Raw genomic sequence first — 24,025 nt, 5'->3', positions numbered from 1 at the left:
AAATTGGAAAGTGGAAATAAATACAAAGAGCCATTATTTTTTTTTAATTTGGTTGTGTTTTTTTTAATAGTTTATTGTCAAATTGGTTTCCATACAAAACCCAGTGCTCTTCTCCACCAGTGCCCTCCACCATCACCACCACCTCTTTTCCCCCCTCCCCCTTCCCCTTCAACCCTCAGTTCATTTTCAGTTTTCAATAGTCTCTCGGGTTTTGTGTCCCTCTCCCCAACTCTCTTTCCCTCTTCCCCTCCCCCAGTCCTCCATTAGGTTTCTCCTGTTTTCCTGTTAGACCTATGAGTGCAAACATGGTATCTGTCCCTCTCCACCTGACTTATTTCACTTAGCATGACACCCTCGAGGTCCATCCACTTTCCTACAAATGGCCAGATTTCATTCTTTCTCATTGCCATGTAATACTCCATTGTATATATATATACCACATCTTCTTGATCCATTCATCAGGTGATGGACATTTAGGCTACAAAGAGCCATTATTGTTGCTAAATTAACCTCAGTAAATAATGTCAAAGAAAGAATTCAAGTACTTGACAGTTCTCACAGCAACATTAATTTATAAAGTTGGTAATTTAGAAATCACACAAACATTGAAAAATGGAGGAATATTTAAAAATTATAGCATAGAATTTAATAGAATATTATTGAAAGGAAATATTTCAAATATAATCCCCAAAACAAACTTAATGAAAATATAAAGTTAACAATTATAACAAATTTGGCTACCACAAGTATGTAAAATTATATGGATACGAGCTATAGAAGAAACCATAGAAAAGTGAAAATATTTGGCATATTATAATTGTAAGCTTTCAGATAATTTTTAATGTATTCTTAAACTCAATTTTTATTTTTACCAAAGTAATACATGTATCTATCTAGAATCTTATAAAATAGCAGAGCTTTACCAATCCTCCGCCCATCCAGTTGCTGACCCTCAGGGACAGTGACTTTCGTCTATCTCTTAACTGCTGCGTCTGCTATTTACCTCTACATTAAGTACTCTTTAGCAATTCTTTGATTATTTTCATTTGGTGACATAATTTATTGACTTTCTAACATGGAAGATAAGGATTTAGTTCTCTCATACTACCACCCACACACGATTCCCCATTTCACGTCTTCCCAGTAACATTTTCTTCATTACTGTAGCTTTATAAAAACTTCTCAGGGCGCCTGGGTGGTTCATTCAGTTAAGTGTACAACTCTTGGTTTCTGCCCTGGTCTTGATCTCATGGTTTGTGAGTTTGAGCACCACGTCGGGCTCTACAATGTCTGCGTGGGGCCTGCTTGAGATTCTCTCTCTCCCTCTTACTGTCCCTCCGCCCCCCTATCTCAAAAATAAATAACTAAACATACATACATACATATATACATACTGTTCCTAACTGAGCCAAATAGTATAGTGGAATCACATTTCCTTTACATCTTTGATCTATTAGATCTCATTTTCTAAATTCTGTTTCTACATTTTTCTCACTTTACTTTCCATTCTGGGTGCAGCATATCTTTTAGTAGCTACCTCAGAAAGGGTGAATGGATGGTAAATTTTCTGTGACCTTGAATGTCATAAAATGCCTTTACTCTACCCCTCAATTTATAATTTGGCTGAGTATAAAATTCTAGGTGAGAAACAGTTTTCCCTCAGATATTTGAAAGCATTGTTTCCATTGTCTTCCAGTTTCCTGTGTTGCAGTTATGAAGTTTATTGCCTTTCTGACTTCCAGTCCTTTGTGCGTAAGCAGCTTTTCCTCTTTGGAAGTCTTTAGAATCACTTTATTCTTTATCCCTGGTGTTCTGGAACTTGTACAGTGGTATTTCTTTAGCGTGGACTTTTAAAATCCATCATACTAGGTATAAGGTGGCCTCCTTTATTCTAGAAACTCATTTCTTCAGTTTGGCAAAGTATTTTGTCATTTCTTCCCCATTTTGTAACTGCTTCTCTTTGAATATGTTGGACCTCCTGGATTATTTCTTAACCACCCCCCCCGTTTTCCAATTTTGTCCTTTTTTTCCTATTTTGTAGGAAATATTATCAACTATCTTTCAACCTTTCTATTGACCTTTTTGTTTCTACCATCATTTTTGTTTGTTGTTTGTTTGTTTGTTTTGTAAGAGAGAGAGAGAAAGCAGGAATGGGGAAGAGGCAGAGAAAGAGGGAGAGAGAATCGCAAGCAGGTTCCACATTGTCAGTGCAGAGCCTGACATGAGGCTCGAATCCACGAACCATGACATCATGACCTGAGCTGAAATTAAGAGTTGGATACTTAACCAACTGAGCCAACCAGGTGCCCCTCTATTATCATTTTTAATTTTCTAGATTTTCCTTGTTCTCTGTTCCATTTTTTAAAACTTTTTCTTGCAGAAAGTGTCAGGGCCCCTGGGTGGTTCAATCAGTTAACCATCTGACTTCGGCGCAGGTTATGATCTCACAGTTGGGGAGTTTAAGCCCCAGGTCACGCTCTGTGCTGACAGCTCAAAGCCTGGAGCCTACTTCTGATTCTGTGTCTGCCCCTCTCTCTGCTCCTTCACCGCTCACTCTCTGTCTCTGTCTCTCTCAAAAAATAAATTATTAAAAAATTTAAAAAAAGAAAGTGTCAAACACAGAAAGAATCAGGCGCCTGGGTGGCTGAGTTGGTTAAGCACCTGTCTTCAACTCAGGTCATGATTTCATCGTTTGTGAGCTTGAGCTTCCGTCTCCTGCTGTCTTCCCCTCCCCTGCTCATTCTCTTTCTCTCTCACTCACTCACTCACTCAAAAATAAATATTTTAAAACATTTTTAAAGAAAAATAAAAGAATATAGAGAACACCCATATACCCTCCTTGCTACTTCAGCATTTCCCAGGTTTTGTAGTTTTTTGTTTTTTGTTTTTTGCATCTGTGTTCTTTTCCTTCCCCTCTTTTGATACTTTAGAGCAAATCCCAGACATTGTACAGTTTTTTCCCATAAATATTTTAGTATGAATCTCTAAAATATAAAAAACCCTTAAAAGAAATAATACAATTCTAACATTATACCTAAAAATTTAATATACAGATATCCAATCTGTATTCAAATTTCCAATTGTGCCTATTGTTATAATTCATTTTTCTTTTTGCAATTTGTTTGAATAGGGATCTAAAGATCTATACTTTGTAGTTGGCCAATATCTCTTTAAGTCATTTAATCTATGAGGTCTTCTCCATTTTTTTTCTTTGTAGTTTATTTATTGAAGATATTGGTTCCTTTCCCCCATCCCTTTTAAAGCTTCTTTATCATGGGTGCCATATAGTTTTTGCTCTCTGGGTGGATATAGATGACAAGGGCGATTTTTAAGTTTTCTGTGTTTTTTACATTGTCTTTGTTTCCCATATTCCTTTTTTTCTATTTATCTTGATAGCTGTTTTTCATGTTTAGAGCCTTTCCTCAAATGCCTACGGGCCCTTTGGTGACTTTTTCTCTTTTAAGAGTGAAGTACCAAATAGGTGAGTGGAAAGGATTCTCTAGCAAGAATTTGCTTTTTTCTTATTGGCTTCATTCCATTAGGCTTAGGTTTTAGCTTTCTCTTACCTACAATATAAGATACCACTTATTCATCATCTTCTGCTCTTGCTTTCTCTCCTGTTCTTTGTCCTTATGAGTTTATGCATAATTGTTCCATTATTGTAATTTCACTGGGGGGTTGGAAGAAAGTAGAAAGTAAAACATGTATATTTAAGGAGAAGTCTCTTTGTTTCTATTTCGGAGTTCCTATTAGTACAATAAATGGGGTCAAATAGAAGTCAGTAGTGTGAGATTGAGTTTGTGGGGACTTTTGTCCTAATACAGTAGTCTGTGAGCCTAAAAGTTTTGTAAACCATTGCTTAAAACAGTTTCTTAATACATAATCCTAGAAACATAAACACCATTTCTTCTTGTTCACTCTCATGTTCAAGTCAAGGAGGATTTAAAATCTAATAAGTACTATATGAGAAAAATTATTTCAGAGGAATATAGTTGCTTTGCCAGCATGAGTCATTATTAACAAATTCTATTTTAGGGTTTAGAGTTTAGCCAATATAAAACATGCCTTCTTCTAAAGCAGTGTATCCTTATCAGAATTCCTGATTGTAGGATGATTTATATTTGTCAGTAGATCTTTACATAAGTAAAAGAAACCAGGTTAGAATTATTAAACAGTCCTATCTCAGATAAAATGAAGGCATCCTTTAGTGATTATATGTCACTGCTCATTTTCAACTAAATGATGTCTCCTCAGTGTTACATGTAAGGAAACCACCTCACAAGATAATCATAATAGAAGGAAAATTATCTTGTTCTAGCATTTCATTTTATTTTAAGTTTATTTATTTATTTTGAGAGAGAGAATAGGGGAGGGACAGAGAGAGAGAGAGAATCCCAAGCCAGTTCCACACTGACAGTGCAGAGCCTGATGCAGGACTCCAACTCACTAACTGTGAGATCATGACCTGAGCCAAAACCAAGCGTCACATGCTTACCTGACTAAGCTGCCCAGGAGTCCCTCTGGCCTCTCACTTTATAGAGAAGGAAGCAGGAAGTCCCCAAGCAATATAAGGATTTGACCAAAGTAATTCATTTGGTTGTTAGCAGGGCCACTAAAAACTATAGCTCTTGACTCCCAAATATTGTTCTTTTCATTGTGGTAAAATAATATAAAGGAGATAGACAGTAAATATGTTCATGGATATTTTTTGCTGCTTACTGAGCAGAGGGGTGAGTTTTAAATGATAAGCTTTATAATCTTTGTATAATTATTTGAAGAGGTAGAAATTTGGAATCCACCTTTTTAAGGTAGTAGGAACTGAATTCAAGGTCATATGGGTAGCAGTAGAAAAAGCTCAGATGTGGGCTAGACTGGAGGAGAATGATCAGCAGTCCTAGGTGATGCACCTCATTCACATAAATAATAGAAGAAACCAGAATTGTTGTAATAGGACAAGATAATGAAATCAGAGATTGATACTGAATTCGATACACCAGCTGGACAAGTCATTTAAAAGACAAACCTTATAGGTATCAAGAGCAATTGGTTTCTATACCTGTCATTTCCAGTCACTGGCACCAAAATCTCCCAGTTGGAAGTGGAAAACTGGTAGAATGGGAAACATAGGGTTTTGTTTTAGCATCTTTATTTATTTTTTCCAGGGGTCTTATTTCTGTGTTTTAAATATATGCAGTTACTTTAAGTTGAAAAAAAATTCAACTCCTCTTTCTCTCTGTCTCTTCCCTCCCCCCACAAAAGATTCTCTTCCCCTTTCTTTCTGCTTAATCTCTGAGACAACCATTCAGTCATTCTGGCCTGAAAAGGACAAGTAGTTTATGATTTATACTTATTATGCAACAGAAAAAAATTAAAATTTTAATGAATGATCATTTTCACCTCTCAAATCCATTGAGCGACCAACACAGAATACTTATCAGAATGCATTGTTTTGGTGTTTTGTTTTGTTTTTGTTTTTGTTTATTTTGCTCTTCTGTCATTCCCACCGGATTATGAGCTTCTTGAAGATGGTTTTATTTGTATTTGTGTCTCATAGTGCCTGACACAAAGAATTTGCTTAGGAAATGTTTGGTTGGTAGAAGAGAGCTTTGCCTATAGGATCAAACATAAATTTATCTTGCCATTCCAAATTATCAAGAATCTGGGTCCTCCCCATTTAACCTCCCCAATTTCCACACCGATTTGGTTCCTTTCTGTTCTTCATGCTTGCCTCCATGGTCTCGCTTGTGCTGGTACTCCATACCTGGACTTTTCTTCTTTAGGCCTGATCCTTCCCAGCCATCTAACTTCCACTATAAAAGTTCCTAACTCCACCTCTTCCCTCTAGTTTTCCCATGCAAGTATAACTCATCTTTCCCTCTCTGAATTTCTGTACTACTTATTCCTGTTAGTAAGTCATTTTATCCCTTTAAGGGTGTGACAGCTACCCTTTAATTGAATATCTCCTATGTACTAGGCTCTGGGATATACAAACCTTATCTCAAATAGTCACATGGCCCTCAAAGGTCCAGTGGTGTTATCCCCATTTTATGCATGAGAGGTAACTGATATTCCGAGAATTTAACTAGGTAACTTGTTCTAAATCCAAAAATTTTTTTAACTCCAGAAAGCCTTTGCTCGTTCAGCTGCAACACATTATTTCTTCTCCCTCTCCTTCTCTTCCTTTCCTCAAAATAGACCTTTTTGGGTATATCCATCCTTCACCATGTCGGCCACATTTTATAGATGCTTAATGAATGCTTGTTGAGTTGATAGGGTTGGTAGGGTAGAGAAACCTATTCCATTTTTGTGTGTATGTTTTAGTATTTCATTGGGATGCCTTGTTTCTAGAAAGTTAATCTTTTTTGGCCATTTTTCATAACTTTCATTAAAATACTTGTAAATTTGATCTTAAAGCCAACATCTGATATGTTATCTGTATGTTTTTAACTTAAAGCATAGATTTTTCAATATGAACAATTTCTTCTGGTTGTATAATTTAGTAAAAAATATATTAATTTTGAAAATTCAAGAGTGATAGTTTTATTTATATGTATAAATAGCTTTATTGGTATGTATAAAGATGTGGATTCACATTTTAGCAAAACTTTATTTAAATTGGCCCCAAAGAGATTTTGTTTTAAGGATTGTCTCTGAAAGCTATTGTAATATAGCCATTTGTACAATATTTTGTAGTTCGAGACCGTGTTCGGACAAAAATGGAGCGTGATATCTTGGTAGAAGTTAATCATCCTTTTATTGTCAAGTTGCATTATGGTAAGTTATGAACCACCTGCAACCTCATTCCTCCACCTGATCCCCACTCCCTGAAGTGCATTCAGTTATATTAATGTATATATTTACTTGTGTATCTTTATATGTATTTAATAGATAAATAAAGTCATGGAAATTAAGCCATTACTTCTTAAACTTTAGAAGCTTTTATTGCATGTTACTTATGGTTTTGAGTGGTAGCCATAGAATTGGGTAATAATAATCATTGTTTTTATTATAATAATTAATAACAGTATATGAGCATTTATAGTCCATATGTGTTAGCCCAACCCAGCGTCTCTTAAAAGGAAGAAAGATCCCTAATGTCAACATCCTGAAGCTTTTATCACCTTTCTTTTTCCCAAAGGTATATGTGCTTTTTCTCAGTGGTTAAAGTGATGATTCTTATTATGTGTAATTAAAGCTAACCACCCCACATTTTTCCTGCACTTAAGTGACATGGTTTCTTTATTTTGGTTCATGATAAAGTAACCATGTTTAGAATTTTTCTTGTTCATCACATGTTTTAATACTATATACCTGAAAGGCTATTGCCTAAAGAAAATGTAACAAATGTTCTAGTGGTTCCATAATAAGAAGCACTACATTTAACATTTCCACATGGAAACTAAGAAAATCATTGGTTATCCTCTAAATAAAAATCTCTTTACATGTATGATATAATCATTAATTGGCTTGAAAATGATATTCATTTGTGAATGAGTTGACCTTATGTAAGCCAAAAAAAAACTGGTAGATTAAACAAATTTTCATTTCTTCATTCAGCTTTTCAAACTGAAGGGAAGTTGTATCTTATTTTGGATTTTCTCAGGGGAGGAGATTTGTTTACACGCTTATCCAAAGAGGTATATAATTAATCTCTATTTTTAATCTATCTATATTCATGCTGTTTTAACTAAACCTTTGTTATAGTTCAATATTGTGTTTATTGTATATTCTCTAGTGGCACAAGATTCTTTTATTAAGGACTTAGAGCCAAAAAGAGTTCTTTTCCTACCTTTTGAAGTTGTTCTGAAAGTAGGACTTTAAATTAATAAATTCTTTGTCTTTTGTCCTGCTTCTTTTATAGTTTTTCTGAAGCAATAATATATCAAGATATCCTTAAAAAATTAGTAGTGGAAATTCAGCATATATTTAAAAAATTACTATATTTTTACACATTACTAAGATGTTACTGTGGTGGGACAACAGTGTCAGAATCTGACTATAGTTGTTAATTAATAAAATGTAAAATTGTTTCTCCGACAGTGCACATTTAGAATTTAGAAAGTGATTAGCTAACTGATTCAATCATTTTTGCAAATTCTTTTCATAAATAAATTTTAGATAAAACTACATGTGATAAGCATATTTATAATTTTTGAATATTTAATCTCTGGGATGGAATTTTAAATAAAAACTACAGATACAGAAAGAAAATAAAGACAAAAAATTTATTTTATTTTAGGTGATGTTCACAGAAGAAGATGTCAAATTCTACTTGGCCGAACTTGCACTTGCTTTAGACCATCTACATAGCCTGGGAATAATCTATAGAGACTTAAAACCGGAAAAGTAAGGAATTCTGCTACTAAATTGAATACAATGTAATGTAATTATTTAGGACATAATAAAAAATAAAATTACCTTATAGAACTACCATGAGAATTGTGCTAGAGCACCTGTGCTTCACTTTCTGCTCACACTATATATTTTCATACTTCTAAAAATCTGTCAATCATAATCTCTGTTATTATTATCTTGCTTCATTTGCGTTTTTTATTTTTAATGAAGTTGAAATCCATGTTCATATGTCTGTTGGCCATTTGTATTTTTTAATGTTTATTTATTTATTTATTGAGAGAGAGTGAGAGACAGCAAGCCAGGTAGAGGCAGAGAGAGAGGGAGAGAGAAATCCTAAGCAGGCTCCATGTTGTCAGCACAGAGCCCAATACAGAGTTTGAACTCACAAACTGTCAGATTATGACCTGAGCCTAAACCAAGAGTCACATGCTTAATGGACTGAGCCACCCAGGTGCCCCTGGCTGTTTGTATTTTTGTGTGATTATTCTGTTCATGGCCTTCATTCATTTATCTTTTGGAATATTGTTTTTTCTATTGATTTGTAAAAGAATTTAACCATTTGATGTATATTGCAAATAGATTTTTCTTGTTTGCTTTTTCATTTTAACTTTATATTTTTACTTACACAAGCATTTTTTTCTCAGATCAACCAATCTTTTGTGATCTCTTCCATGATTTTTTTATTCTTAGAAAGCCTTTTCCAATCCCATAATCATACTTTTCTTCTATTTTTATGGTTTCTTTTAACTCCATCTGGAAATTTTTTTGGTATGAAGGATGGCATAGAACTAATGCTTTCTTCTAAATACTTTGTATTGAAAATTGTCTTCCCCACATAATTTCAAATTTTAAGTGTGAGTTGAGCAACTTTCTCATTGTTTCTGTAGTAGCAACTATCAAGAAGCTAATATTAAATTATACACACGTCTGTGTTTTAATTAGTTGGTGTTTACTATCTACTACTTTGAGTAAGAAAGTTTTTTAAAGCATATAAATAAGAGTCTTAGTTTTTTAAAGAGATTTAATTCACTTACCATACAAGACATCCATTTAAAATGTATGGTTCAGTGGTTTTTAGTAGATTCAGAGTTGTACAACCATCATCTTTATCAAGAATTTAGAAATTACTTACATTAAAATGTTACATACAGTATTTAAATTATATATTACAACAGGAAACAGGAAATGCTTCTTTGGAATCCTATTACGTGATCATTTAGAAATTGTTATAGTTTCACATTTTACCTTTGTTTTTCATATATTTTGGTTTTGGATTAGTTTCATATGGTTCCATTATTATTCTTCAGATAATTACTGAGCTTTTCACATCATTTTACACATGCTAATTATCATCACATGAAATATTTCTGGTGAGAATAAATATTCAAGTATATAGTCCTTCGAAGAAAAAAAATACTATAAACATAAGATTAAACTTTGTAATAAAAGTATGTGTTAGGGTTTTATATCCTTTAAAAAATTTTTTAACATTTATTTATTGTTGAGAGACAGAGACAGAGCACAAGCCATGGAGGGGCAGAGAGAGAGGGAGACACAGAATCTAAAGCAGGCTCCAAGCTCTGAGCTGTCAGCACAGAGCCTGTTGCAGGGCTTGAACCCACAAACTGTGAGATCATGATGAGCTGGCGTCAGGTGCTTAACGGACTGAGCCACCCAGGCACCCCGTGTTTTATATTGTTTAATTGAATGTATATATTATAGACCATTGGATTAGCATTGGTCATAAAATTATGTATAGAGCATTGGCCCTTCTTATGGGTTGAATAAGAGCAAATGTAGGTAAGAAGTGAGATCTTTCACATAGATGTCTAGATGATGATTTTAATTGAAATAACATTTAGTTGTTAAATAATCCAAGTATATACCATCATATAGAACTTGGAAGAAATTTCAGTTTTTTGTCTAATTTTTTTATGCACTGTAAGGGATTTTCCAAATTCTATTTAAACCAAAACTCTATTATAATAAATGTGGCTAAAAATGATTATTATTAGTTGAAAGAGAACTTTCCCTATTTAATATAGTTGGCTTTTTCTTTCAAAGATAAAGGATGGGCATGGTTTTCTTAAGGGAATGCATTTGCTGTAGAAGGCATAAATAATGTTCTTTTAGACATGTTTTCTTTTTTCCTCAAAATTACTAAGAATGACTTGAAGCTTGTTTTTAGAATTGTCTTCTACGTATTAGACAGAAGGAAGGATGATTTCCACCATACCTAATAATTCCCTTTATATTCCTTAAATGGTTGGTCTGCTTTGTAACGAGCATTGATCAAGATTTTTATTTTTTTCATATTAAATCCCTTATGAAAGAGACATGAAAACTATGTCCCTACTGAATTACCCTCAGTGGTATAGTTTATTATAATCATAATTCAATTAATGACATAGGAGCATTAGTAGTGTTTTTGACATAGTAAAATTATAGCAAAATTTGGCTTTTACATTTTTTTAGTTAGAATTAAAAGTAAGGAAATGCCTATGTTATGGAATAGCTTTGACTATAAGTAAAGCAGTGTATTACTTGGACTTTCAAGTCAGTATACTAAAATATGTATCTAGAAATAAAATTATTGCTTACAACTTAGTACTTTCCCCTTCGTATAGCTCCTTAATTAATAACATTACTCTCCACTCAAGTATCTGTTAAAGCCAAAAACCTAAGTGTCTTCTCTATATGTCCTTCTTTATGACAGTTGATATCTAAAGATCACCAAATACCCTTTATTTTTCCTTCTAAATTGTTTTATAAAAATGAAGATCTGATTATCTTTGCCCTCCACACATATAAACCTTTTATGATAATGCACTTGATAAGAAACCCAAACTATTTGGTATGCGTCATTGGCCCATTGTAGACTGGCCCCATGCATTCAACATACATTTCTTATTTGTCTCTGTTCTACCAGGCACTGAGCTACAAGATGAATAAGGTAAAACCCTCTAGGAGCTCACAGTTTACTGAGAAAAAGAGAAAACACTGGAGAATGTATATAGTGAAGGGATAAGTCAGTGAAAAACAAGGAGTGTAAGGAAGTGTGTTAAGAAGAGGATTGGAGGGGGACACTTGGGTGGCTCAGTCAATTAAGCATCTGACTTCGGCTCAGGTCACAATGTCCCGGTTTGTGGGTTCGAGCCACACATTGGGCTTTATGCTGCAGAGATTTCTTGGGATTCTCTCTCTGCCCCTCCCCCTACTTGTACTTTTTTTCCCTCTCTCTCAAAATAAATAAACTTTTAAAAATAAAGTTTAATTTTAAAAAAAGAAGAGGATTGGATGGAAAAGCTAGGAAAGAGTGACTGAGTCAGATGCCTAAAAAATTACCAAGAAAATGATTACCAAGAAAATTACCAAGCTTTAATGCAGTTGACTCAAACATCTGGGTCCTCTGTCTATTGTGCAAGCACTCGGCTACCTCTGCAGAACGGCATTAGAAAGACCAATTAGAAAGAGCAAGTTAGACTGATGACTCAGTCGGTTAAGTATGTGACTTCCACTCAGGTCATGATCTCGCAGTTAGTGAGTTCAAGCCCCGTGTCAGGCTCTGTGCTGACAGCTCAGAGCCTAGAGCCTGCTTCAGATTCTGTGTCTCCCTCTTTCTCTCTGCCCCTTCTCTGCTTGCACTCAGTCTCTCTCTCTCTTTCTCTCTTTCAAATATAAACAAAAAAAAGAGCAACTAGAAGTTGGAAAGAATATATAGGTTTTGATTCTTTTTCTGTTAGTTTTTAAGAGCCCTTAATATACATATATAAGACTTTGCCTTTGGAATTTGTTACATATGTGCATCTAAAAAATATTTCTCTGTTTTTATCTTTGCCTTATTCACAGTCTAAATATTTTAAAATAAATGTGGTCATCTAGTGTTTAACATAGTAATTTCCATTCTAGTGTCCATAAATCTCTATCTAGTGGTTTGAAAAGATTTTCTGACTTTGTTTTCTTTCAGCATACTTCTTGATGAAGAAGGTCACATAAAGTTAACAGGTAAAAATCCTAATTTTATTAAAATATTCCCCTCTTTTAAGTCGATCATGGTACAAATGTTGAGTAACACATTGTCTTGAAAAGTTGGATTAGAATTTTGTAATAATTAAAATAAATATTGATACTCAAAGTTTAAATTTTAAGTGGGGAAATTATTGTAGGATACTTATGAATTCAATATTTATCTTGGCAGATTTTGGCCTAAGTAAAGAGTCTATTGACCATGAGAAGAAGGCGTACTCTTTCTGTGGAACTGTGGAATACATGGCTCCAGAAGTAGTTAATCGTCGAGGTCATACTCAGAGTGCAGACTGGTGGTCTTTTGGTGTGTTAATGGTAAGGTTTGGGGTATCTTTGAGCTCAGTAATAAATATAGTAGAACTATAAATCATTTGTTTTGTTATACAGCAATTTTACAAGATTTCGTTGTAATTATGATGATGCTTTTTTTACTTTCTGGCCTTGAGATTTTATACTTACTAATACCTCTAATGATGTTGCCTTTCTGTAGTTTGAAATGCTCACTGGTACACTACCTTTCCAAGGAAAAGATCGAAAAGAAACAATGACTATGATTCTTAAGTAAGTACTCCTTAGTGGATATGTTTTGATGAGATTTAAAAATAAATGCTTCAAACTAAAAAGTAAAATTTTAGAGGGTTGGCTATACTGTAAGAAATAACTAGGAGATCCATTGATAATGATGTTTCAAATATGAACAAGCCCCATAGATTTAGAGTACTTTTTTTTTTTTTTTTGCTACACACATGTTGGAGTCTGTGGCCTTTACTCATGCCCCTCCCCCCACGAAATATCGCCAGAGACAAGACCCCTGCCTCAAGCAGAAACAGCAGGGGCCCGGGTCTCTGGGCACACCCTGCAAAGGCATACTCATATAATCCTCATATTAATGCCAAAATACTGGAAGCTTTACCTTTGAGATTTCGAATGACAAGGACATCCATCATTCCATTTCTGTTCACATTGTCCTGGAGGTACTAACAAGTACAGTGAGGCAAGTAAAAGAAATAAGGTTTAATATTCAAAAAGAAGGGGCGCCTGGGTGGCTCAGTTAGTTAAGCAGCCAACTTCAGCTCAGGTCATAATCTCGCAGTTCATGAGTTCGAGCCCTGCGTCGGGCTCTCTGCTGATAGCCCAGAGCCTGGAGCCTGCTTCGGATTCTGTGTCTCCTCTCTCTCTGCCCCTCCCCTGCTCACACTCTGTCTGTCTCTCAAAAATAAAAATAAACATTTTTTAAAAAGGTTTCAAAAGAAGACATAAAACTGTCATTATTTAGATAACATGATTGTGTCCATAGAAAATCCAAAAACTATATACATTCTTGAATTACTAAGAGTTTAGCAAAGTTACTGGATAAAAGATCAATAAATAAAATCTATTTCATATCTGTATAGTAACAACAGAAAATGAATTTTTTTAAAAAGATAGTGTTTACAGTAGCATTTTAAAAATCTCAAATACCTAGGGACAGATCTAGCAAAAGTTATGCAAGAACTCTCTGCAGAAAACTAGAAAATTTTATTTTAAAGAAATTTTAATTTTAAAAGGGGTGCCTGAGTGGCTCAGTCAGTTTGGTGTGCGACTTTGGCTCATGTCATGATCTCTCCACTCGTGAGTTCAAGCCCCGCCTTAGGCTTTGTGCTGACAGCTCAGAGCCTGGAGCCTGCCTTGGATTCTGTGTCTCCCTCTCTCTCTGTTCCTCCCCAGCTCGCACTTTCTCTCTCTCTCTCTAAAATAAATAAAGATTACCAAAAAAGTATATAAGAAAAGAGAATTTAAAAGACCAAAATAACTTAGAAAGTTGTACTCTATTCACATTATGAGAGGTCTAGTGTTGTAAACATGTGGTTTGTATAGATCAGCATCATCCAATAGAAATGTAGTGTGAGCTACATACATAATTGTAAATGTTTTAGTGGCAACATTCAAAAAGTTTTTTTAAAAAGTAAAATTAATTATAATATATTTTATTTAACTCAATATATCCAAGATATTATCATTTCAACATGTAACCAACGTTAAAAAAATTATTGATGGAGGTCCCCAGGGTGGCTCAGTCAATTGAGCATCCGACTTTGGCTGAGGTCATGATCCCGTGGTTTGTGGGTTTGAGCTCTGTGTGGGGCTCTGTGCTGACAGCTCAGAGCTTTGAACCTGCCTCAGATTCTGTGTCTCCCTCTCTCTCTGCCCCTCCCTTGCTCACACTCTTTCTAAAAAATAAATAAAGGAAAAAATTCAAAATAATGATTAATGAGATAAGAAAGATTATTTTTTCATACTTACTTGAAATTCAGTGTGCATTTTACGCTTATAATTTGGGCTGAACGTATTTCAATCCTTGGTGGCTCTTTGTTGCTGCCAGTGGCTACCATATTGGAAAGCATAACTATAGCTTCAATGCAAATCATATTTAAATTTTAAGAAGTTTTTTGTTTGAAACTTGATAAACTGATTCTAATATGATAACACATTATACAAAGGATCAAGAAAAGCTGAAACACCCCCAAAGAGATCAAGATAGGAAGAATTGCATTACCAAGTATCCAGTCTTACTATAAATGTAATTAGGATAATATGTCATTGAAAGAAGTATAAAAAATAGACTTTACAATAAAATAGAGAGCCAGATGACAGACCTATACATATATAGACACAATTTTTGACCATTTGAAATTGTAGGGAAAGAACAGCCTTTTAAATTTTTTTTAATGTTTTATTTATTTTTAAGAGAGAGAGAGAGAGAGAGAGAGATGGCATGAGCAGGGGAGGGTCAGAGAAAGAGGGAGACACAGTATCCGAAGACAGGCTCTAGGCTTTGAGCTGTCAGCACAGAACCTGAAGTGGGGCTCAAACCCACAACTGCGAGATCATGACCTGAGCCGAAGCCGGACGCTCAACTGACTGAGCCACCCAGGCACCCCAACAAAACACTTTTTAAATAAACCATGGTAGAAAAATTGGTATTCATATAGAAAAAGATTGTTTTAAATCCCCACTTCACACCACATACAAAAATCAGTTCCAACAATATTATAAATATATATTTATTTTGGTATATGTGCTGCCAAAGTGAGCACACAAATATACATATATTTTACATATATGTGTAAAAAGGCAGAAAAGATTCAGAAGAGTATAGGAGGGTATCTTCATGATCTTAGGTTGGAAAACTAGTCTTTGAACACAAAAAAACACTAGCTGTAAAGGAAAAAACTGAGGGACGCCTGGGTGGCACAGTCAGTTAAGCGTCCGACTTCAGCTCAGGTCATGATCTCACAGTTCGTGGGTTTGAGCCCCGTGTTGGGCTCTGTGCTGACAGCTAGCTCAGAGCCTGGAGCCTGTCTTTGGATTCTGTGTCTCCCTCTCTCTCTGACCCTCCTCTGCTCACACTGTCTCTTTCTCTCTCAAAAATAAAACATTAAAAAAATTGATGAATTATTATTACATTAAAACCGATAACTTCACATCGACACCATCTAGAGAGTAAAAGACATTTGAGACACATAACCAACAGAGGGCTTATATCCAGAATATATGAAGAACTCCAGTCAATCAATAAGGAAAAGACAGCCCAGTATAAACATGGGTAGGAGATGTAAGGACTTCAAAAGAGGATATTCACTGACAAATATACTTATAAAAAGTTGTTCACCATCATTAATCAGAAAAAAATGAAGATTACAACCACAGTGAGCTACACCTGCATACCCACACAAGTGGCTAACAGTAAAAGGCTGACAATATAAAGTGCTAACAGGGTGTGGAGCAGTGGCAACTTTGATCCATAGTTGGAAGGAATATAAATACTCGTAACCCCACTTGGAGAGCAGTTTTTGGCATTATCTTCTAAAGCCAAATGTATGTATACCCTCATCCAATAATACCATCCCTGGGGGTGCACTCAATTTACATGCCTCGAGGTACTTGCGCGTCAAGAAACTAGTACAAAGATGTTCATAGCAGCATTATTTGTAATAGCCAAAAAGCAGAAACTGGACATTTAGCAGTAGAATGGATTAATAAATTATGATATATTCATACAGTGGAATACAGCAGAGGTTGTAAACAAACTATCTGTAAATATTTTAGTTTTACACGCCACATATAGTGTCATATATTCTTACTGTTTGTTGTTTGTTTCCAACACTTTAAAAATGGAAAGTGGTGCACAGGTGACTCAGTTGATTAAGTGACTGACTTTGACTCAAATCATGATCTCACGGTTTGTGAGTTTAAGCCCCACGTCAGGCTCTGTGCTGATAGCTCAGAACCTGGAGCCTGCTTCAGATTCTGTGTGTCCCTCTCTCTCTGCCCCTCCCCTGCTTGCACTGTGTCTCTTTATCTCTCTCAAAAATAAATAAACCTTTTTTAAAAATGTAAAAACCATTCTTAGCCCAAAAGCCATACCAAAACAGGTCTTTGGCCTAGGGGTGCAGAAAATTAACAAATCATATTTATATGCAACAACTTGGGTCAGTCGCACAAGAAACTTGAGCAATGACAGTTCAGACACAAAAAATATAAATACTATATGATTCTATATATAAAGTTTTAAAAGCAGACAAACTACAGTTTTTAAGGTTCGTATTTAGATGGCAACAGCCAAGGCAAAATAAGAAAAGTGGTTATGTTGGGTTCTGGCAATGTTATATTTTTTGGCCAGATGACTATTCACTTTGTGGTAGATCATTGAACTGTATACTTTGGTGTTGGGGTTGTGCAGGGTTTGTTTGTTTGTTGTTTTACACTTTGTTATTCACAGTAAAAAAGGTAAAAAAAATATTTGCTATATAAATGAGTGTTCACTAAGACTTCATCCCCCCGATCTATTCTGGCCCCTTCCTCTCAGCTGACAAACACACTCTAGTGTTGGGAAAAATCAACCCTTTTTTTTGACCTGGCCTTCCTTTTATATTTTTGCACCATCTTCCTGCATCCTTTCAACACAGAACCTTTTTAAAGAGTAGTTTGTCCTTTCTGTTACCATTTTTTTGTCTGCTTTTATTCCACAGCCTGTTTGTCATTCATTTCCACCACTCTTTTGCACCTCGTCTTATTATGGTCACCAGTGATCTGGTTGCTTAAATCAGTGACAGATTGTTAGAAAGGCAACTCTCTGTAACCATTTGTTCACACAACTCATTCAACAGATTATTGAGGTCTTGCTACATATACTTAGGATGCAGTGTTAACAAGACTGACAAGATCTTCTCTGGTCTCACAGAGTTTGCATTCTAGTTGGGGAGACAAGGAATTAATAGTTAAATATATTTATTTCAGATAGTAATAGCAATAGGGATAATAAACCAGAATGTTCTTTAAGTGTGAGGGAAGGGGCAGGGGCAGGAGCCAGTTTAGGTGAGGCAGTTAAGAAAGGTCTCTCTGAGGAGAATTTGACACTACTGGCACCTTTCTCCACTTTTAGGTTTTCCTACTCTCATCTGCTTCTCCTACCTCCCTTTTGTTCCTCTTTTCAAAAAAAAAAAATGTTCCTCTTTGGATCTCTTGCTTGACCATTCCTTCTCTGCCTGCTTTTCTCTCCTTAACTTTGAAAATTGTCTAATGTAACTTGCAAAAATAGAATTAATACAGTGAACACACATATACAGCCACCCACATTCAACAGTCATCAAGATTTTGCTACATTTGCTTCATCTATTCCTTTTTTCTTTCTCTTCTTCAGTGAAATATTTTAAGCATTCCATAACATATCGTTTGTCAACTGCTTTAAGTTTGCATTGCTAAAAAGTGAGGATTTTTTTTTCATAACCATACCTAACAAAACATTGCTAAGGTATGCACTAATATGAATTCTTAACCTGGATTTTCAGATTTTCTCCAGAACTTTGTCTTTACAGCCCCAAATCACATTTGATCATTTCATATGGTTGTATTTCTTAGGCTTCCATTCTTCTACAACATTCTACCCCTGTTTTTTCCCTACCTTTTACTTGTAGAAGAAACCAACACAGTTTTATAGAATTCCTCTTTGAGTTTATCTTGTCAGAAGACAGCCTCTCAGTATATGAAACAAAAAGCATAGGGGCGCCTGGGTGGCTCAGTTGGTTAAGCCTCCAGCTTCGGCTCAGGTCAGATCTCACGTTCATGGGTTCGAGCCCCGCGTCAGGCTCTGTGCTGACAGCTAGCTGAGAGCCTGGAGCCTGCTTCCGGTTCTATGTCTCCTTCTCTCTCTGCCCCTTCCCGTCTCATGCTCTGTCTCTCCCTGTATCAAACATAAATAAAACATTAAAAAAATGTTAAAAAAAAACAAACAAAAAGCATAAAGCTGATCCTGTTGCTTACTCTAGTAAGGGAGAGTGATTTTGATCTAATAGAGTATCTAAGTGGCGCAGACCAGTGTTCTTACAGAGGGTTTGGGGAAGGGTGGAGGTAAAGAATTGGCAGACTTTCAGGGCCATTAAATGTGTCAACATCGTCTGTAAGAGTGGTTACTTGGGTGGGACTGCTGTAGATCCGTTTGCACTCAGGTGTGGTTGTTGGAGTCAGCCCATTCTTAGCTGGCTGAATTTCACAGATGAAGAGCAGTTACTGATTGGTTGATTGGGGGGAAACCGTTCACCTGGGCAAGTCGGTTTTGCTCAGTTGAATGAATTTAAAGCCAGTTTTTGTGGCTCTCTTGTTAACATAGTTACACAACAATTAGTTTTTCCTGGGAGTATTGAAATTGTTTTTTCTCCTTGTAATATTGTTTAACTTGTTCCTTTATTGCATTTCTGGTTAAACTTTTTTTGGCAAGATTATTTCATAGCTCATGCTGCTTTCTGTTGCATCACATCGGAAGGCTTACAACACCTGGTTGCCCAACTTTAAGTGATGAGTTCCCATGATTACAGCTGATCCCTCTATTGCAAAGTTCCGTGGCAGGCTTTCATCTAGTGGTTTCAACTGTTGGTAATCATTACTTGGAACAACTATTTTATTAGGGATTCAAAAATCGTGATTTTCTATTACTTTTATTCCTTCTTCATTTATTAGGTGATATTTTCCAAAACAGTAAACTTCTCTCATCAACTAGGGCTGTTGAAATACCTTGAAATAAGCTTCAAACAAGAAAGGCAGAATAAGTGATTGTTTTCTTAATTATTTCCAGTTGTCAGAGCCCTGTTTACCTCCAGTGGGGATGGTGTCCAGTGAGCTGAGTTTTATCTTTCTTTGACTTTTTCTTATTTTGCTATAGTGAATGCCTGGGATTTAATAATCAGGGTGATTCAGCATTTAAAAATAATTGCATTCATTATTTTTAATGCCCAGATTGTCCTTTTCTTGAGCACTGTTTAAATGTTTTTGTTTCTTAGGGTTTCATCTTTGATAGGCTTTTCTTCCCTTCTGTGCTCATTTTCCTGGCTGACCTCAGTCTTTTCTATAACTACTCTCAGCATTTAATTACTCTCAAAATTACTCTTTCTTAACCAGACGTCAGACTTGTATTTGTATTTACTCACCTGCATGGCTCTCCCAAAACATGAAAAAACATGACTAAATTTATCTGTTTGGTGTTCTTTTCTTCTTGTTGTATTTTCAGTTCCCAAGCTAGACATCTGGAAATCATTCTTGATTTCTTCCCTTCTCTTGTACATACAAGTATTCACCAAATTTGCTCTCAGAAATATTTCAGTGTCCCAGCTTTTCCTTTGCATTGCACTGCTGACAGTTCTTGGACTATGGTGGTCCCTTACCTACACATTTGGGTCAAGCTCCTAAGTAGAATGCCTACAACCTACCACGGCTTCCTACTCCAGATCGTTCTATACTGCCCTTGTAGTTACCATCTTGAAAATAAATTTGGTCACATTAGTCCACTGTTTAAAGACCTCTGCAAGGGCACCTGGGTGGCTCAGTTGGTTAAGTGTCCCACTCGGTTTCAGCTCGGGTCAACGATCTCATGGTTCTTGGGTTGAAGCCATTCAAGCTGACAGCACAGAGCCTGCCAGGGATTCTCTCTCTCCCTTTCTCTCTGCTCCTCTCCCTGGCTTGCGCTCCCTCTCTCAAAATAAATAAATAAACTTAAAAGACCTCTGCAGGGTGATTGGGTGACTCATTCGGTTGGACGTCAGACTTAGGTTCAGGTCTTGATCTCGCAGTTTATGAGTTCGACCCCACGTCAGTCTCTGTGCTGACAGCTCATAGCCTGGAGTCTGCTTCGGATTCTGGTGTCTCCCTCTCTCTCTCTGCCTCTCCCCTGCTCGTGCTCGCTCAATCGCTCATGCTTGCTCACTCTCGCTCTCTGTTTCTCAGAAATAAACTTAAAATAATTTTTAATTAAAAAAAAGACCTCTGCTATATCCCTGTTACCTAAAATGGCAGTATTTTCCCAGATTTATTTGGTAAAACTCTAATTCTGCAAGAAATGAATAGGTATTTTCTGAAAAAGAGGTACTGGAAACAAATATTTAGAAAAATAATGATTTCCTTATTTTAGATTTTTCAGCCTTTCATATACAATGTATTTTATTCTATGTGTCCAACAGGGAGTATAATAGATAGCATTCCACAAATTCATTAGATCATGAAATATTTTTATTGTTGCTGAGCATCTAGAGAGATTAATGTTACTTAGTAAAATGTTAGGGGAACACTGGCCAAATGAATAAATTCTCAACCTTTAAATTGCCTTTAAGGCCTTTCACAGTCTCTCATGTTAAATTAGATATGCCCTGCTGTTCCCTTAGCAGTCTTTCCATATGTCCTTCTGAATTTGTCTCTTAACATACTAGGGTTAGGTGTCTTTGTCTTCCTCACTGACTGTGGGGGCCTATCTTTATCTCTGTTTCCTCAGCACTAAGCAATATCTGGCACATAATAGCTCAATAACAACTCACTGAATAATAAATGGATCTATTTATGAAGTAGAAATTTCTCTGCTAAGCCATTCCCCAGCTCTGTTATTATTTTCATACTTACAGGATCAGTGGTTGCCTTAATTTGTAGGTTAGGAAAAAGAATAAAATTATATATTAGAGCTGAAACTGACCTTCAAGCTCATTCAGGCTGGTAGTTCTCAGACTGTGTCCCACAGACTCTTAGGTGTTCCACAGACCCTTTTCCCACCAGCTCCTCTTCCTTGTGGGGCTAGTAAAGGGAATGGGAGGGAAAAAATAGGTATATGAAGCACATGTTCTTTTAACAGTTTTAAATAGTGGGTTTTGGGGGTGCCTGGGTGGCTCAGTCTGTTAAGCGTCCAACTTCAGCTCAGGTCATGGTCTCATGGTTCATGAGTTCGCACCCCGCATCTGGCTCTCTGCTGACAGCTCAGAGCCTGGAGCCTGCTTCAGATTCTGCGTCTCCCGCTCTGTGACTTTCCCCTGCTCACGCTTTGTCTCTCAAAAATAAATGAACATTAGGGGGGCCTGTGTGAGTCATTCGGTTGAGCATCCGACTTCAGCGCAGGTCTCAGGTCGTGGGTTCGGGCCCCACGTTGAGCTTTGTGCTGACAGCTCAGAGCCTGGAGCCTGCTTCGGATTCTATGTGTCCCTCTCTCTCTGCCCCTCCCCTGATCACACTGTCTCTGTCTCTCAAAAATAAATAAATGTTAAAAAAATGTTTTAAATAAGATTGCCTTTGCTGTAGAGTGCAAAAACAAAAATAACTTTAAAAAATAAATGAACATTAAAGATAAAAAAAATGGTGAATTTCTTAAATTCCTTTTGCAAAAAGGTTCCAAGGCTACGGTTTGAGAGCCATTGATCTAACGGTCAACCCTTTGCTTATGAAGAAGTGGTGACAGCCCCAAGGGGATTGTCTTTTCGCAAGGTCACAGAGCTCTTAGTAACAGTGCCAGAACTAAGATTCAGATCATCTTACTCTCACAGTCGTGCTTTTTGCAAAAGTCTGAGAAATGGAAAAGTTTATTATAAGATTATGGTCTAAAATTCTATTAAGTGTTCTCACAAAAACCTATACACAGATACTGATAGCATCTTTATTTGTAGTAACCCAAAACTGGACACAGTCCAGGTGCCCTTCCACAGGTAAATGGATAAATGAACTGTTGTCCATCCGTGTCATGGAATACTACTCAACAACTAGAAGGAATGATCTATTAATACATGCAACAACTTGGATGAATCTCAGGAAGTTTATGCTGAGTGAAAAAAGGTTACATGCTTTATGGTTCCACATATGTCACATTCTTAAAATGACAAAATTATAGAAATGTAGAATAGATTTGTGATTGCCAGGGGTTAGGAATTGGAGAGGGAGGGAGGCCAGTATAATTATAAAGGGACAGGGTGAGGTATCCTGGTAATGATGAACTGTTCAGTGTATTTACTGTGGTGGTGCATACAGGAACCTCTACCTATAATAAAATGGCAAAGAACTAAACTTATATGTACACACACACACAATGAGTGCAGTTAAAACTAGAGATATCTAAAGGAGATCACTTGATTGCATTAATGTCACTATTCTGCTTGTGATACTGTACTTTAGTTTTATAAGGCATTACAAATTGGGGAGAACTGGGTAAAGGATACACAGGATCTATCTGTATTATTTCTTACAACTTAGTATAAATCCACACTTACCTTAAAATGAAAAGATTCGTTTAAAAGTTTTAAAAATAAAATACAGATACCTCCAAAAATAAAATGTTATTATGTGGATTTATTATTTAGAGCCAAACTTGGGATGCCACAGTTTTTGAGTCCTGAAGCCCAGAGTCTTTTACGAATGCTTTTCAAACGAAATCCTGCAAACAGATTAGGTAAAATTTGTAATTAATTTGCTTCTTTTTGTGTTTGTTGGTTTTTGGGATTTTTTGGCAGGGGGGAGGTGGATACTTGTTCTTGCTGTGGAATTATGTCTTATTAGGGCAAATATTAAAAGCAAAGGCTAAATAAACTATATATTACTTTTTGAAATAAAAATACCATTTAATCAAAAATTTTTAACTATTTAATTTTTAATAGGTGCAGGACCAGATGGAGTTGAGGAAATTAAGAGACATTCATTTTTCTCAACAATAGACTGGAATGTAAGTATAGAATGAAATGTGCTTGAATTTTTTTTATAATTAACACATATCTAAGTCTCTTCTTTTTCTCTAGAAACTGTACAGAAGAGAAATCCATCCACCTTTTAAACCTGCAACTGGCAGGCCTGAAGATACGTTCTATTTTGATCCTGAGTTTACTGCAAAAACTCCCAAAGGTAAGGAGAAAATGTGAAAACCCAAATGTAAGACCATATATAGATATATAACTCTTTATGCTGTCCTCATACCTCCCCTTCCCCCCATACCCCTGCTATAGTAACTAGATAATTAGAAAATCCTTTACAGCATTTTATAGCAGTTAAGGTCCTTGTTAAACCTTATAGCAAATTATGGGGCACCTGGGTGACTCAGTCAGTTGAGCATCCAATATTTGATTTTGGCTCAAGTCATGATCTTAGGGTTGTGAGATTGAACCCCACAGCAAGCTCTGTGCTGAGTGTGTAACCTGTTTAAGATTCTCTTCCTCTCTCTCTCAAAATTAAAAAAAAAATTTAGCAAAGTATGTTGTGTTTTAAATTTTGGTACTATTTATGTAAAAAAGTTACTTGGTTGTGTGTTTATGTACCTGTAGCTATTTTTACTTGAAGTACTATTCAGTATAGATACTGCTCTTTAAAACAGTTAGGT

At 35.9% G+C, this 24,025-nt stretch overlaps 1 protein-coding gene across 6 annotated transcripts in view; it reads left to right on the top strand.

Moving 5' to 3' along the window:
* Nucleotides 1-24,025, top strand: part of RPS6KA3 (ribosomal protein S6 kinase A3) — a 115,546-nt gene that overhangs the window by 65,793 nt on the left and 25,728 nt on the right. For all 6 annotated transcript variants that reach the window (XM_029929551.1, XM_029929552.1, XM_029929549.1 and 3 more), the window contains 9 exons: nucleotides 6,694-6,774; nucleotides 7,558-7,637; nucleotides 8,240-8,346; nucleotides 12,323-12,360; nucleotides 12,554-12,696; nucleotides 12,872-12,942; nucleotides 23,019-23,107; nucleotides 23,313-23,377; nucleotides 23,451-23,553. In XM_029929551.1, coding sequence (XP_029785411.1) covers nucleotides 6,694-6,774; nucleotides 7,558-7,637; nucleotides 8,240-8,346; nucleotides 12,323-12,360; nucleotides 12,554-12,696; nucleotides 12,872-12,942; nucleotides 23,019-23,107; nucleotides 23,313-23,377; nucleotides 23,451-23,553 — 777 coding nt within the window. The remainder of the gene's footprint in view (nucleotides 1-6,693; nucleotides 6,775-7,557; nucleotides 7,638-8,239; nucleotides 8,347-12,322; nucleotides 12,361-12,553; nucleotides 12,697-12,871; nucleotides 12,943-23,018; nucleotides 23,108-23,312; nucleotides 23,378-23,450; nucleotides 23,554-24,025) is intronic.

This window comes from Suricata suricatta, chromosome X, assembly GCF_006229205.1.
Source record: "Suricata suricatta isolate VVHF042 chromosome X, meerkat_22Aug2017_6uvM2_HiC, whole genome shotgun sequence".
In the NCBI taxonomy this organism is placed as follows: domain Eukaryota; kingdom Metazoa; phylum Chordata; class Mammalia; order Carnivora; family Herpestidae; genus Suricata; species Suricata suricatta.
Note: the sequence above shows the minus strand (reverse complement) of the source record. Positions and strands in the feature narration are given on the sequence as shown.